The sequence below is a fragment of the Chelonoidis abingdonii genome, chromosome 3, assembly GCF_003597395.2.
Source record: "Chelonoidis abingdonii isolate Lonesome George chromosome 3, CheloAbing_2.0, whole genome shotgun sequence".
In the NCBI taxonomy this organism is placed as follows: Eukaryota; Metazoa; Chordata; order Testudines; family Testudinidae; genus Chelonoidis; species Chelonoidis abingdonii.
In genome coordinates, this window is record NC_133771.1 from 64099523 (window position 1) to 64113463 (window position 13941).

At 43.0% G+C, this 13941-nt stretch overlaps 1 protein-coding gene across 4 annotated transcripts in view; it reads right to left on the minus strand.

Moving 5' to 3' along the window:
* The window catches only part of PHIP (PHIP subunit of CUL4-Ring ligase complex), a 341415-nt gene that overhangs the window by 25887 nt on the left and 301587 nt on the right, over positions 1-13941 (minus strand). For all 4 annotated transcript variants that reach the window (XM_032794919.1, XM_032794918.2, XM_032794916.2 and 1 more), the window contains 3 exons: positions 13826-13887; positions 11896-12051; positions 9350-9470 (listed from right to left, as the gene is read on the minus strand). In XM_032794919.1, the coding sequence (XP_032650810.1) occupies positions 9350-9470; positions 11896-12051; positions 13826-13887 (339 nt within the window). The remainder of the gene's footprint in view (positions 1-9349; positions 9471-11895; positions 12052-13825; positions 13888-13941) is intronic.

The window sequence follows — 13941 nt, forward strand, 5'->3', positions numbered from 1 at the left end:
ATCTGCCCAAAGGTATTGTAATTCCTATGGCTGGAGTGCAGCTGGGACTGGACAGCTTCCTCCCCCTAAACACTGATGAGGTCCAGCAACTCACCATTGCTTCATACTGGGGATTGCTTGGCGTGTGGAGACATGGTCACCTGGAAAGATTCGCTGATAGCACTCCTGGCTGAGCAAACAGGAAGGGGATTTTTAAAATTCCTGGGGAAATATAAAGGGTGGGTCTGATGGTTGGTCACCGGAGGCCAGGGCAGTAGAGTTCAAACTGATGACCAGAGTGGCTAGAACAGGCATTGTGGGATATTGCCAAATACTTCTGGAGGCCAATCAGACTGTATTGGGCAGTCACACTGGTGCCACAGCGCAGCAGCGGCGGCACAATAAACTTTATTCCTCTTGGGGAGGTGGAGTACCAGCAGCGCTGTAGCTGCGGAGAGGCAGCGCTCAATGTGCCTTACCAGTGTGGACGGGGAGTGAGGTACAGCGCTGTGGGTGGCTTTATTGCGCTGTAACTTGGAAGTGTAGCCAAGACCTCAGTATCATTTCAGGCATACTTAAATCTACTCCTCTACCAGGGTTACCAGTACTCTGCAATATTGCTCTGCGCAGTGTTTGCAGAGAGGAAAGCGTAGCAAAGCTCGTGACAAAACTGTGTGATATGCTACATCTACTGTTTAATTAAAGACTTGTTTAATCCACCACATGGTCATCTGCCTTCATGTCACTCACTGTGGATAAGTTTACCAGGTGAGGTATTTACATCAGAGGTTGCATGGCAAGCTTCATGGTATTCAGAGAAAGTGACAAATTATCTGGCCTCGGACCCCACACAATGTTGACCTGGGTTTGATTTACCACAAAGGGAATGGAGTCTTCTGAACTGGTTTCGTACCGGACATGGAATTTGTGCTGCAGCGGAATTTCAGTGGTGTTTTAGAGACAGTCTACTATGTCAGTGTGGGGAGCCACAAACCATGATACATATTACTGAGGACTATAAAATGACTCAACTTCCTGGAGGTCTTCATGCCGTGAACACTGTTGATAAGAATGCTGTGGCTCGGTTTGACCAGACTGTATATGCCAAATAACACTGGAAGATTATCGAGATGTGTGGTCCCTATCTGTATCCCTCAAGTGGGTACTCAGGCACCGGAGTCCTAAATTTCTTGTAAGCAGTGTCCACTGGCTTGCACGTATATTGTAGCTCTCATGCTCCCAGCTGAGGGCAAAAAGGGAGGTGAGAGTCTCTGGCTCTCCAGTTTTCCATTCTTATCACAGTGTAACAAATTCACAGCAGAGGGGACAGAAGGCAGGTAGTGGAATACAGGCAGATAAGTAACCTATATGTCTTTGAGCGATGGTTCCTATGTGTATGGGAGAGTCACAAACGGTAGTCAAACAGGTGGTGGGAGTGAGGGCTGAGAAGCGGGCCCACCCACTCCACTGGGCTCTGTCCCAGGGCCCTGTGAGGACTATCAAAGGTCTGACAGCTGCAAGTGCCTTAAGTCTGCCTTCCCTAGGCCATTTCCTACCACTGCACGACTGTCCGACATTCACCATTTGAGGCAAGGAAATGTGCAGAGGGTCAGCTCAGTGCTTGGCAGCTTGTTGTGGCTGTGCATGGTGTGATAGCTCCCTCTTTCTCAGGGTGGAGGTTGCCTCCTCCTGTTGCTTGGCCGTCAGCCAGGTGAGTTCCAGGTCTCTCCCCTGCTGGAGTAGTCCATAAATAAAACCAGGTGAGTTAAAACAAACAGAATCCAAAGAAGACTAAGAGGTATGTCTCCCGATAGGGGTGTATCTGAAGCAGGTTCTCCCTTCTATCAGGGAAAGATCTTTGGGTAGTTGTTGTAGGGCGAGATCTTGCCTTCCCTCAGCTCTTCTCAGGAGCTGTGAGTTGCAGGTTTGCGCTCTTCCCTTGTCTGCCTCCAAATGAGCTATTCTGCTTCCTTTAAACTCCTCCTCTAGTCTATGCATCTCTTATAGGTGCAGCAGTGTGGAGCTGGCTGAGCCCACACCAGATCCTTAACCCCTTGCTGACCAGTGTGGGGTTTGTATACCCCATCATGCTGCCTTCCCTTATCTAGTATGGGTTATCTCTCGCAGAGATGAATCTGAAGTAGCTTGCTCCTGGTGGAATAAGCCTTTACCCTTTCCAGTGGGGGGATGCCAGCTAGTTGGTAACAAAGCATAATACAACCCAAGGTCCATTTCAAAAGCCTCTGTGTGCTGATATAGGTTGACCTCTTCATTGTTCCGCTATGGAAAAAGATAGTTTAGGTGTTTTTGTGATGTCCCTTGTTCTCTGCAGATAAAAGGCCAAAGCTCTTAGGCTGTCCAGAGAATGTAATCCTCTCTCCTCTTCCAAGGAAAGAATACAAGGGAGTGGATGACCTGACTCATATGAAACTCAAAAACTACCTTAGGTATGAATCTTGAGTGGGGACATAGGAAGACTTTTTCTTTACAGAAGGTAGTATACGGTGGGTCCATCACAGAATCATAGGATTAGAAGGGACTGCAAGGGTCATCAAGTCTAATCCCCTGCCAAGATGCAGGATTTGTTATGTCTAAAACATCCAAGACAGGTGACTTATGGCCATAAGTGCTCCCAGTTCACTGACTCTTCTGGCCAAAGTTATGGCTATCAGAAAGGCCACATTCATGGACAGATGGATCAAACAGCATGGAGCCAGTGGCTCAAAGAGAGTCTCAGTGAGAGACAACTGAACAAAACTGAGGTTCCACTGCGGTGTGGACTTCATCACTGGTGGAAAGGATCTGAGAATTCCCTTAAAAAAATCTAGTTGTGATGGTGTACAAAAGATCATATCGTTATCCACTAGAGGATGGAAAGCACTGATTGCTAAATGCACCTGCAGGGACGTGACTGCAAGATCCAAAGACTTAAGGGTAAAGAGATAACTCTAATATATCGAGGATTCCGACAGAGTACAGAGACAAATTCCCAAGCGGAGGAAAGCTTCAATTTAGCTGAGGAACAGCTTCTCATAGAATCTTTTCTACTTTGGTTAAAGATGGATTGCCCTCTTGGAACATGTGTTCTATCCCTGATGCCCACCCAAATACCAGGCTCTGAGTTGCAGTGGCCCTGGATTGTTACCTTGCCCCTGTGTTGCATTAGAAGGTCCGGCAACATGCCAACGTTCATGATTGACTGTACTGAGAGCTTCAACACATCCATGAACCGGACCTATCTCAGCCAGTTGGGTGCAATGAGGTGAGTAAATATGTTGACACAGAGTTCTCTGTGCCTATGTAGATCTGCCCTCTATCTCAGCATATCTTAGGGGAAAAATTTGGTATCAAAGGAACTAGAGGGAAAGCATATGGCAGGTGGCCCTTCCACAACATGAGGGCATCTCCCAACAAGTCTTTCCCAGGGATGCTCTGGAGCAATACTGAGGAAGCTTCCTGTTCACATGTGAGGCAAAAAGGTGTCAGGCTGGCATTCCCCAATAAGCAAACGTGTCACTGAGAACCAAATCATGACTCTGATTCATGATTTGTGGAAAAACATCTGCTTGGGTAGTCTGCTAGGGAATTTTGCATCCCTGGTAAGTATGGTGTTGATAGAGTTATGTGATGTGATGCACAGAGAGATCTCATTCCCCCTTGCTTATTTATGTAAGATATTCCTTTCATATTGACCAACGTTATCGGAAAGTGTTTGGATTGGATGAGTGGAAGGAAGGCATTGCAGGCTCAATGGACCACACTGAGTTCTTGTATGTTGATATGCATTCTAAACTCATGGAGGTCCAGATGACCTGTTCCATATGATCTCCCATGTGCACACTGACTGAGGTGAGGCTGACTGATCTGTAGTTCTCTGGATTCCCCTTCTTCCCTTTTCTGTGTTGCCTCTGAGAAGCCAGTCATCAAGGTATGGGAAGACTGTAAATCCTTCTCTTCTCATCCCAGCAGCCACAACTTAGAAAACTGTTGTAAACACCATCTGTGCTGTGGTCAGACCAACAGGGAGGACTCTGAATTGGTGATGGTCACAATCAAAGAGTAACCCAAGGAAACTCCTGTGAGCTGGATGAATATCTACATGAAAATATGCATCTTTCACATCAAGAGCCATGAACCATTTGCCCTCCTCTAATGAGAGAATTATCGATGCCAAGGAGATCATGTGGAATTTTAGTTTTTGGATAAACTTAACTGACATAGACTGAGAACTGGCTTCCATTATTCTTGGGACTCAGGAAGTAAGGGGAATACAATCCTTTCCTGTGGTGTCGAGGTGGAACTTTTTCTATGGCTCCCCTGAGGGGACTTCACTTCCTGTTGTAAAATCTGATTGTAAGAGTGATATCTGAAGAGGAACTGGGTAAGGGATGTCAGAAACTGGAACAGTCACCATGGATAAGATCTAAAACAATCTGTTTGTAGTTTGGGATGTCCAGTTTTTGACAAATTGAGTAAGGTAGCCTCCAAACATCTGAGTAGGGGACAGGAGAGGCATCAATAAAGAGAGACAGGTCTCAACAATCCCATCAAAGGAAACTCTTTACCTGGGGGTTAGAGCATGAAACAGCAGTGGATATTGTAAAGGCTGGATTCTTGGATCTATACATCAGCTGCCTCTTGCATGGTGACTCCTAAGGAGTTAATGATAAAAGGGCTGAAGAGTTGGTCTTGACCTATATACTTGTCTATGATGCTTCCTCTTGGGAACAGGGGTATAAATGCCCAGCAGGTGAAGCACTGTTTCTGAATCTTTGAGGGACTGGAGAAACTCGTGGAGAAAGCTGTTCTGAGGACGTGAGTTGTGAAGGCGTGTACTGAGCGCTCAGTAGCTGTATGACTAATGTCTTGCCAGTTGCCAGGACACATCTGCTAGTGAGGCCAATATGGTGGCCTGCGCTCGTGTAGACTCTAGCAGGTGAGAGTACACCAGATTGGGTTACATCCAAGAATGCTACAACCAATACCCATTTGGAGACTGGTTAGGAAGAGAAGGCTTGACCCTTGGACTGTTTGGCAATGGCCATGAAGAGCTTCAGCGATGTATGAAAGGGTTGAGTCCTGTGAAGGTAGAAAGCCATTGAGGGAGTATAGGAACCTGTCAGTGTGGGAAGTTTATGGTTTGGGTAGAAAACAGGTAAATGGATGCACTGGTTCAGGTGGAATTCCTACATGATCTTTGAGAAAACTGAGCATGGAGTCAAAGGGACACCCTATCATTGTGGAATGTGGTGGGGGGGATTTGCCATCATAGCTGTCAGTTCACTGACCCACCTGGCTGAAGTTATGGCTACCAGGAATGCCACTTTCATCAAGAGGTGGGAGAGGGGACATGTTGCCAACAGTTTAAAAAATGGTTTTGTGAGAGCAGAAAGGATGAGAGTAAGGTCCCATATGTGTGTGGGCTTCAGTACTGGTGGGAAGTATTGAGTAAACCCTTCATGAAGCGGACAGTGATGGGATGTGTAAAGTCCGAGATGCTGTCAACAGGGGGAAGAAAGGTACTGATTGCTGCTAGGGGCACCCGTACAGAAGCGAGGGCTATGTCAGACATTCTGAGGGTGAGAAGGTAGTTCAGGACAACTGGTATAGATACTGTGTTCAGTGAGTGACGGTGATCCCATAGCATGAAGTGTCTCTATTTCACTCGGCAGCATGCCATGGTGGATTCTCTCCTGCTCTGAGTAAGGATTCGCCGCACCAGGGTGGAACAAGCCTGGTCTGCTTGACACCCATCCAAATACCAGGCCATGAGGTGAAGAAGGCTCGTATTGGGATGACAGAGTCTCCCCCGATCTTGTGTGACTAGATCTGGGAGTGTGAGAAGGCAGATTGGTGTGCAGGTGGAGAGTCAAAGGAGGTTTACGAACCAGATCCAACAAGGCTACGAGTAGTGCTGCGGCTCTGTGTCTGCAAATCTTGCATAACTTGTGGAAAAAAGGGAATGGGAAGGAAGGCATAGCCAAGGTTTCTAGTCTGGGGAGGAGGAGAGCGTCACCCTACTGGTCCTCCCCTATCACCCCTCTGGAACAATGAAGGGAAGTTTCCTGATCTCGGAAGTGGCAAAGTGATCCCATTGAGGAGTGCCCCAGAACTCGAAAAAGTATTGTAGTGTAGCGTCATGTAGCTCTCACTCTTGATAGATATAGAGTGTCTAGCTGAGTGCGTCAGCCTGGGAGTTCTAGCTACCTGGAAGGTACATGGCTTGAAGCACTCTGTGGTGTTTAATGCACCAGTTCCAGAGGCATATAGACTTGGACCTGAGGGACAGAGACTTGGCGCCGCTTTGCTTGTTGACATACACAACTGCTGCAATGTTGTTGGAAAGGAACTGAACATGGAGGGACTGGACAAGTGAGAGAAAGGCCTGACATACAAAATGGACAGCCCAGAGCTCTAGCATGCTTATGTCCATTCTGGCCTCCCTTGGCATCCAGAGACCCTGGGTGTGGTGATCAAAGTGGGCTCCCCAACCTGCAAGGGAGGCATCTGTCATGATAGTGACCAGTGGTATGGGAGAGGCGACGGGGGTGCCGATTAAGACCTTGGAAGGATCAGTAGACCATGTGAGGGAAGATAGCATGGTCTGGGGAAGGACAACTCTGGTCTTCCTATGGTCCATGCTGGGTCTGTAGATGGAAAGAAGTCACATCTGAAGCCAACACATGTGGAGATGTGTATTAGGTGTCACATAGGTATAGGCAGCCATATGACCAAGGAGAGAGAGGCAGCGCTGGACTGTGGTGCAAGGTCTGCGATATAGGTCCCTGATGACGGATGTCAGTGTTGCGAAGCAGTCTGCTGTGAGGAAAGCCCTGGCTGCAAAGAAGTTGAGACACATGCCGATAAAGTGCATTCTCTGTGTAGGTATCAGCACCAACTTGTCCTTGTTGATGCAGACACCTAGAGACGTCAACAGCGGGCGAAGGGCAAGGATCACGGAGGTGACTTCCCACTGTGAGAGTCCCACGAGGAGCCAGTCATTGAGATAGGGGTATGCCGTTATAAACGGGTTAGGACTAACCACCTGCGGCGCCTCCTGCTGGTGACTCCGGGAATTAGCTCTGTCCAGTGGAGCACCCCCTCCTGGTGGTGTCCCGCCCGTTGTTCTGCCCTCTGTTGGTGTCTCTGGACCCGCGTTGCTCCCTGCTCAGCAGCGTCCTCTTCGAGGCCACTGCCCTCCGGCAGTGCCCGTTAGTTTATCTGCACCCCCTTCCAGGAATCGATAATCAGCGGTCCCACATTCCAGCCCCAATATGCAACCATGTCCAATCGCCCTCCGTGTCTAATCCCTCTTGGCAGGGATCTGGCGTGGTATAAAGGTCACTCCCTATGGCCAATGGCTGGGTGTACTGCGGGGGGAGGAGGGGGGACCAGGCCCGCCCTCTACTCTGGGTCCCGGCCCAGGGACCCTCTGGCGTCAGCCTCACTGTCCTCCTCCTTTTCCTCCTCATTCTGTTTCCCTGGGCCGCTTCCCCTACGGCCCCTTGCACCCGCCAGGTCCTTCCCTTCAGGGCCTGCAGCCTGGCGGCTAGGGGCTAGAGCCTTCTAGCCTCCCTGAGCCTGCCCAGCACTGCGCTGTCCACGGTGCTAGTCTCCCCCCTTGGAGACTGACTTTCCCCTGTCGAAGGCCTGGGACAGACTGACTGCTCCTGCTCTGGGCAGCCTTTATATACATCTGAGCCGGGCCCTGATTGGCTCACAACAAGCCCTTTGCTGATTGGCTCCCTGTCTGCGCAGGCTCCCTGGCCTGCCACAGCCCACTCTCACAGGGAGTGGGGCAGTCCGCCCCACTACAGCCGTGTATCCGAGGTGGTGCATTTGGGCAACTCACCCTAGTTGGAGGGGAGAGGAACACAACTGATCCTCTCAACCACTAAACTAATCTAATCTAACAAACAAACTAGACTGAACTAAACTAGCAATTAGGAAAAATTCTTTTAGCTGAGGCACACTTGAGGCAGACACGCTCAGGGTCTTTCTCAGACCAAGGCAATTGAGAAGGAACTGAGGGTGGTTCTCTTGCGCAGACCTACATAGCCCTTGATGTGGTGCATCAGGAAGTATAAGACCGAAAAATGTGCAGGCCGAAAAGGCACTGCTATTGAAGGTCTCTGATCAAAAGCACATGGGGTGCACAGGCACCTGAAGTGGAGCATCTATCTATAGGGACATTACTTGAAGAAGAACCAAATCTTCAGTTTGCCTAAAATTTCTTAGGCAGATAAATATTGTCTTATGATTAATATTATTTTTAAAAATTAGACATACATCTTGGAACATGTTATCTTAGAACAGAAGAGTACATGTGTATTTGGCAATTTTAATAAAGAATTTCTAATTCTGAAATAGCATTTCAGTAAGATTTCCAGTAAAAATACCCAGAGAAAGAAAGAGAAATGGTCTGGGGGTGGAAGCAAGAGAGAAAAAAAGTAAATATCTAATGTTGTTTAAAAGCCTCTGATGTCCATTTTCTATGATAATGAAAAAAACAGTTTTATATTAGAATGACATCCTAGTAATGTATGAGTATGCAACTAGCACTACAAATTAATGTTCAGATTCAGCCGAAGTAGCAAAACAACATACCATATGCACAGAGAGAAGGGATAAATTCTCAAAGCAAATATCGTCTGTAATTCAAGAGGAGCAGTCTTCCACAAAGTATTGGAATAGAACAATACTTTATCTCAGATAATTAAATACTAAATATTAAAGATAATTTGCTGAACATAGTCATCATTTAGGAAAAGAGATGTAAACTCTGCTAACAAGTTAAAAACAAAATTCAAAAAAAGTCTGCAAAATCAATGAAATGGTGTCCTAATTCAATAAGACTTTTATAAAGGGACTTAAATTGCCAAGCCAACAATTTCTTTTAAAAGTTTGTGTTATGTGCAGACTCTTACTATAAACTGTCAATAAATGTATTAAAATAGTGTAAGGTATATTCTGCCTATTTTTTCAATTTATCATTTTAAACAGTAAACTAAATATTTTCAGTCAGTTTGTTTAATTTTAAAAGCATAAATGCAATTACTTTGATTTGAAAATCAATTTATAGACATATGCCCTGATCCTGCAGTTAGATCCACACACATGGAGCCAACTGCAGGACTAGGCACTTGAACAACATGCATATTCTAAAATTCACATCCAAGAAAAATAGCTGGCCAATCCCTACTTTAACATTTTTTATAAAGAAAACCTAGATAAAGGATAGATGCATGGTGAGACAGATGGACACAGTCAATCTATTTCAATCTCTTTGTTAGATATTATCCTATAAAAAGAAAAGCAAAAAGATCTGTTTGGCACTACATTATAGAAGTAACAGAGACTTGGATCTAACCTGTAAAATCTGCTTTCCAGTCTTTGTTTAATGGTACTGAGATCTGTGGGATATGCCACAACAGTGCAATACATTGGATAAGCCTGGAGATCCACAGGTGCCACAAATGCAGAAGCAATATCTAAATATAAATGAAAACTCAATGTGAGATCACATAAAACCAGTCCTCTAATAGTCTGTTTCAGATCTTTTTTATTTTCAACACCCCTCCACACTCAAACACACCTTGAAGCTTAGAATACAAAAGTAAGTGACAGAAACAAACAAGAAAAGCCAATATTACGTACTTTAAAATATTAGTGAAATTTTATACACACACACGTGTGCTGTAGCACACGCCATAAGCATGATTACTGTAGTGATTAATCAAAGCCATCCCTCTGTGCATGAAGGACTGCACTCTGAGAAGCATGCTGTGCGCATTCAAAATATAAAGAGAATTACTTTTTGTTACAGATACAATCTGTAAGTTATATAATTCAAAATATAAAATTCCAAAATATTAACTGGTGCACTTCTGACTCACTCTACTTTGGAAAAATATCACTTCATTAATCTTTACATTACCACAGTGGTTCTCAACCGGGGGTCTGCGAGCCCTTTTCGGGAGGGCCATGGAGTTCCATGGCTGAAACCAGTCGCTCTCCTTCCCCAGTCGGGAGCATTGCAGGGCTGAACCCCGTGGCCGCCCACCAAACCAGAAGTGACATGTGGCTGAAGCCAGCAAACCTCCCCTCCCCCACAGCACAAGCCAGGAGCAGTGGGGGACTGAAGCGTTTTTATAGCATGTTGAGGGGGAGCTCGGCAAGAAAAAGGTTGAGAACCCCTGCATTACCACTCCCTCATCTTCAAAGTTCTCAAATTTTAATGTGCAAAGCAATTCTTTAGACCGTTACTATAAAAGCTGTAGTCCCTACCCAGAGGAATTTACAAGGAATTTAGGACAAAGACAAATATGATACAAGCAAAAAAACTATATGACAGAGGATAATAGAATTCAAACAAGTGAAGGCTTCACAGATTTTATTTTTCTTTCCCTCCACTTGTACAACTGGACTTATGGTTCTTACAATACCACAATACCTGACTTTATAAGGGAAGGAATGAAAAAAATTAGTACAAAAATTTAAACTCTAAAATATATTTAAAATATATTTTAAAAAACAAGAATTGACAAAAAATAGTTGCTAGATGAGCTGGTCTTCTAAGAAAAAGGTGAAACAGAAAGCTCTATTGCAGTTAAAAATCTACTCTTAGATTGCTACAGTAAATTGAACCTTTATATAAAACAAACAACAATAGTAGTAGTTAAAAAAACAAAACCTAGAAAAGACTATGAAAAGACCCAGCTAAAATAATTTAAATATACCATTACTCTTACTATGGAGGCACAGAAGTGGAAACCTTAATTACAACTTCATATATTCTCCAAAAGCACATTACATACTGCACATATCACTGCTGGTATTTGCTAATTTGCTAACTCCTTTTGTAATTAATATTTTACATTATTCTGAATGAGGGAGATTAATGAGTTATGTGAAGTGTGTTTCCTTATCTGTTGGGGGTAGAAGGTAGTTTCTTGTGAAGATGCAGTGTGTCCCCATCAAAGAAAAACATGCTGTATAAACATTCAAGTACCAACAAGGTGTCTCACTTAACCAATCTTAATCCATGTTAAACCAATTTTTTGTTTATAATAGTTCACACATTTGTTTAAGTACCATATACACACATGAAAATTAACTACACACATTTCAACAGCCATCTTATCACAAGACACCCAGAGTTATATATATGCATACCTTTGACTATGTTAAGGACAGAATTAGTGATGTGTATGTAGAAAGAATTTATAGTGTTGCACTTTTCAGAAGCTGCCAATATATATCGGCATTTGTCCCCACAAGTGGTAAACTCATAGTGAACCATTTGCTAAACAATAAATTACACATCTGTTCTCTTCACAACCCAAATAAAAGAAAAATGATGGCTGCAATACACAGTAGCTTAGTTAGGAAAAATCCCAAGTACAGGTATTCATTGCAACATTCTCTAGGAAAACAAAACAAATACATATTTTTTGCTATCTGTTCAAAATGAAGTTACAGCTTTTCCATTCAACACAGGGACCTCCATTTTCAAGACTAGCAAGTGATTTTGGGTGCTCAATTTGAGATATCATAAACCGGACTTGATTTTCAAAGGGCAAATGTTCAGTACTTTCTGAAAATCAAGCTCTTCAAGGTCTTTCAAATTACGTCTGAAAATTGAAAAACTCAAAATCACAGTCACCTTTGAAAATTTGAGTCAGACTGTATATTAAAGGCACTATGTAGATATGTCATGTTGTGAACAAAATATTTTCTTTTTTTTTATAAGGTGATAATTCAACTAGTGATTTTATGACTACTGCAGTTGATCGATGACAGCATTTACTAGTTTTGTGAACTGTGGTGTTCTCATAAAAATGCATATCATCCCTTCCTATGAAAGTTAGCTTCCATACTGAATGTTTCTTAAATTATTCAATCATAAATGTTTACCTAGAGTCATGAGCTGATTTATCCCTGCAATAATTCTGTCACATTCCTCATCGCGGGTTCTGGAACCCCATTCTCCATCTAGAGGTTTGTAGATCAATGTTCGGCATTCAACATCAGTTAAAGGAACACTAGTTCCCAGCTCTTCAGGAAACACAGCTGAAATATCCCATAAAAAAGACCCAGATGATCACTGAAAAATATTCATCTGTTTATATTTCAAGACAGACATGCGTCTGTTAAGAACACAGAGTAATTAATATAGGCAGTATATAGAATAACACTGTTTTACTGAATAGAAGTGTAAGATGTATAGTTCTTTGTGCAAAAGACAACAATGCTTTGATACTGTTCCGGGGTCTTACATGCTTCATGTATATTGCTACCAGCTAACAAATACATTTCCCACAATGCAGCTTGCTGGATCCTGCCAGAATTTTGTGGATTTTCTATTTACTAGGCTTGCAGACTTAGTCTGTTTGTGGGTGAATGTATTTTTGCAGTAAACAAGGGTAGTTCTGTAGTATGTGAAATTATTTAAATAAATTGATAATTTAACTATGTTCTGGGAACTTTAGTGGTGCTTTATAGGTTTTCAGGTAGAATTTATAGATAATGGTTTTAACCTATATAGCTCTTGAGATCTGCCTATTTTGAAAATTGCCTCTCTCCTTCTTCCATTGCAGTGGTACATGGAGGTTCCTGAACTGGAACCCCTGAGACATAGAAGAGAAGCTACCATCAGGGCATTCGACTTTGCAATTAATACCCCGATTTGATAAAAAATAGCCAGATTCTATTGATTTTCAGGGCACACTGCAAGGTCCATCTTTTTATCCAGACTTTTGGGCAGGGAAAGTGCAATGAGAGTAAGTTTTTGTAGGTGTAGCAGGAGATTCTTGGGATGTTTGGGGTTGTGGTTGGATGGGTATTTTACATTTCGGTATTAGAGTTGTTGCTGGTTTTACCTTGTGTGTTACTGTACTTTTAATTATGTCTAAGAGGTACCAAGAGCCTGGGAGAGGTACTTTATTCTTTAAAACCAAATAATGAGTAACTGAATAAACATATTGAAATAATAAATAATTGTAACAGAATATGTACAGTAGGCTGAACTAAATCATAGTTCTACATTAAGAGAGAAAGAAAAAAATAGTTTAAGGATAGCAAAGCAAAGTCATCAATAAATCTCCCAGAAAACAGAAAAAAAAATATTCCAAACTATATTTTGGTTTTTAACTAATTTAAAAAAAAATCCAGCTCAGAGTGTGGTAACGCAGTAGGGGGTGGATGGACAGAAGAAATAATGCTAGTGGGCCCACTGGAGAGCATGCACTTCAGCTGCCACAATTCCTACCTTGGCTAGCTGGACCAGAGGGAGAATAAGTCCCCTTTGCCAATTTGCCCCCAACCACTTTGTGTGTATAGGATTAGTGAGTGCCTTGCATGCAATTTCCACTGAACCTAGTGGGGGAGCAGGTTCACCTGTTCCTTCTAGCTTGTATGTGGGCCAGACAAAATGCCATCTGTTGAATTCTTAAGTGATTTTGTTCTGTTTCCATAGGAAAAATAATACCAAAACATTACTTTCCTGCATGGAGAACAGGGAAATTACAGAATCCTATGAATTTCCAGTGGTCCTATTCATTAGCAAACTCTTAGGCTTTTTTCCATTAATGATACTGACTTGATTATGTATCCAGTTACTCCAGCCACAGATCAGGCTCATTTTAATAGATGTATATTTGTAATTTACTAATTTAAACATAAATTTATATTGCAATGATTTTTATGGTTCTTATTTAATTGTTTCTTTTTTTTCTGGCATTTTACAGAGAAACATACTCGATATCCTTAATTTTTAAAAACTATTTGCATAAGATATACTTTCTGTACGTATAAATCAAGATAACAGTTCTACACACGTACACACCATTATTTGGTATGAGCTCCATATCCCAAGGACTCATCTTCTCAGTGTCACCATTGTCCCAACTTAAAGAAAAAATTAACCGAGTTTAAATTATAGTAATTAGTACTGCTTAAACA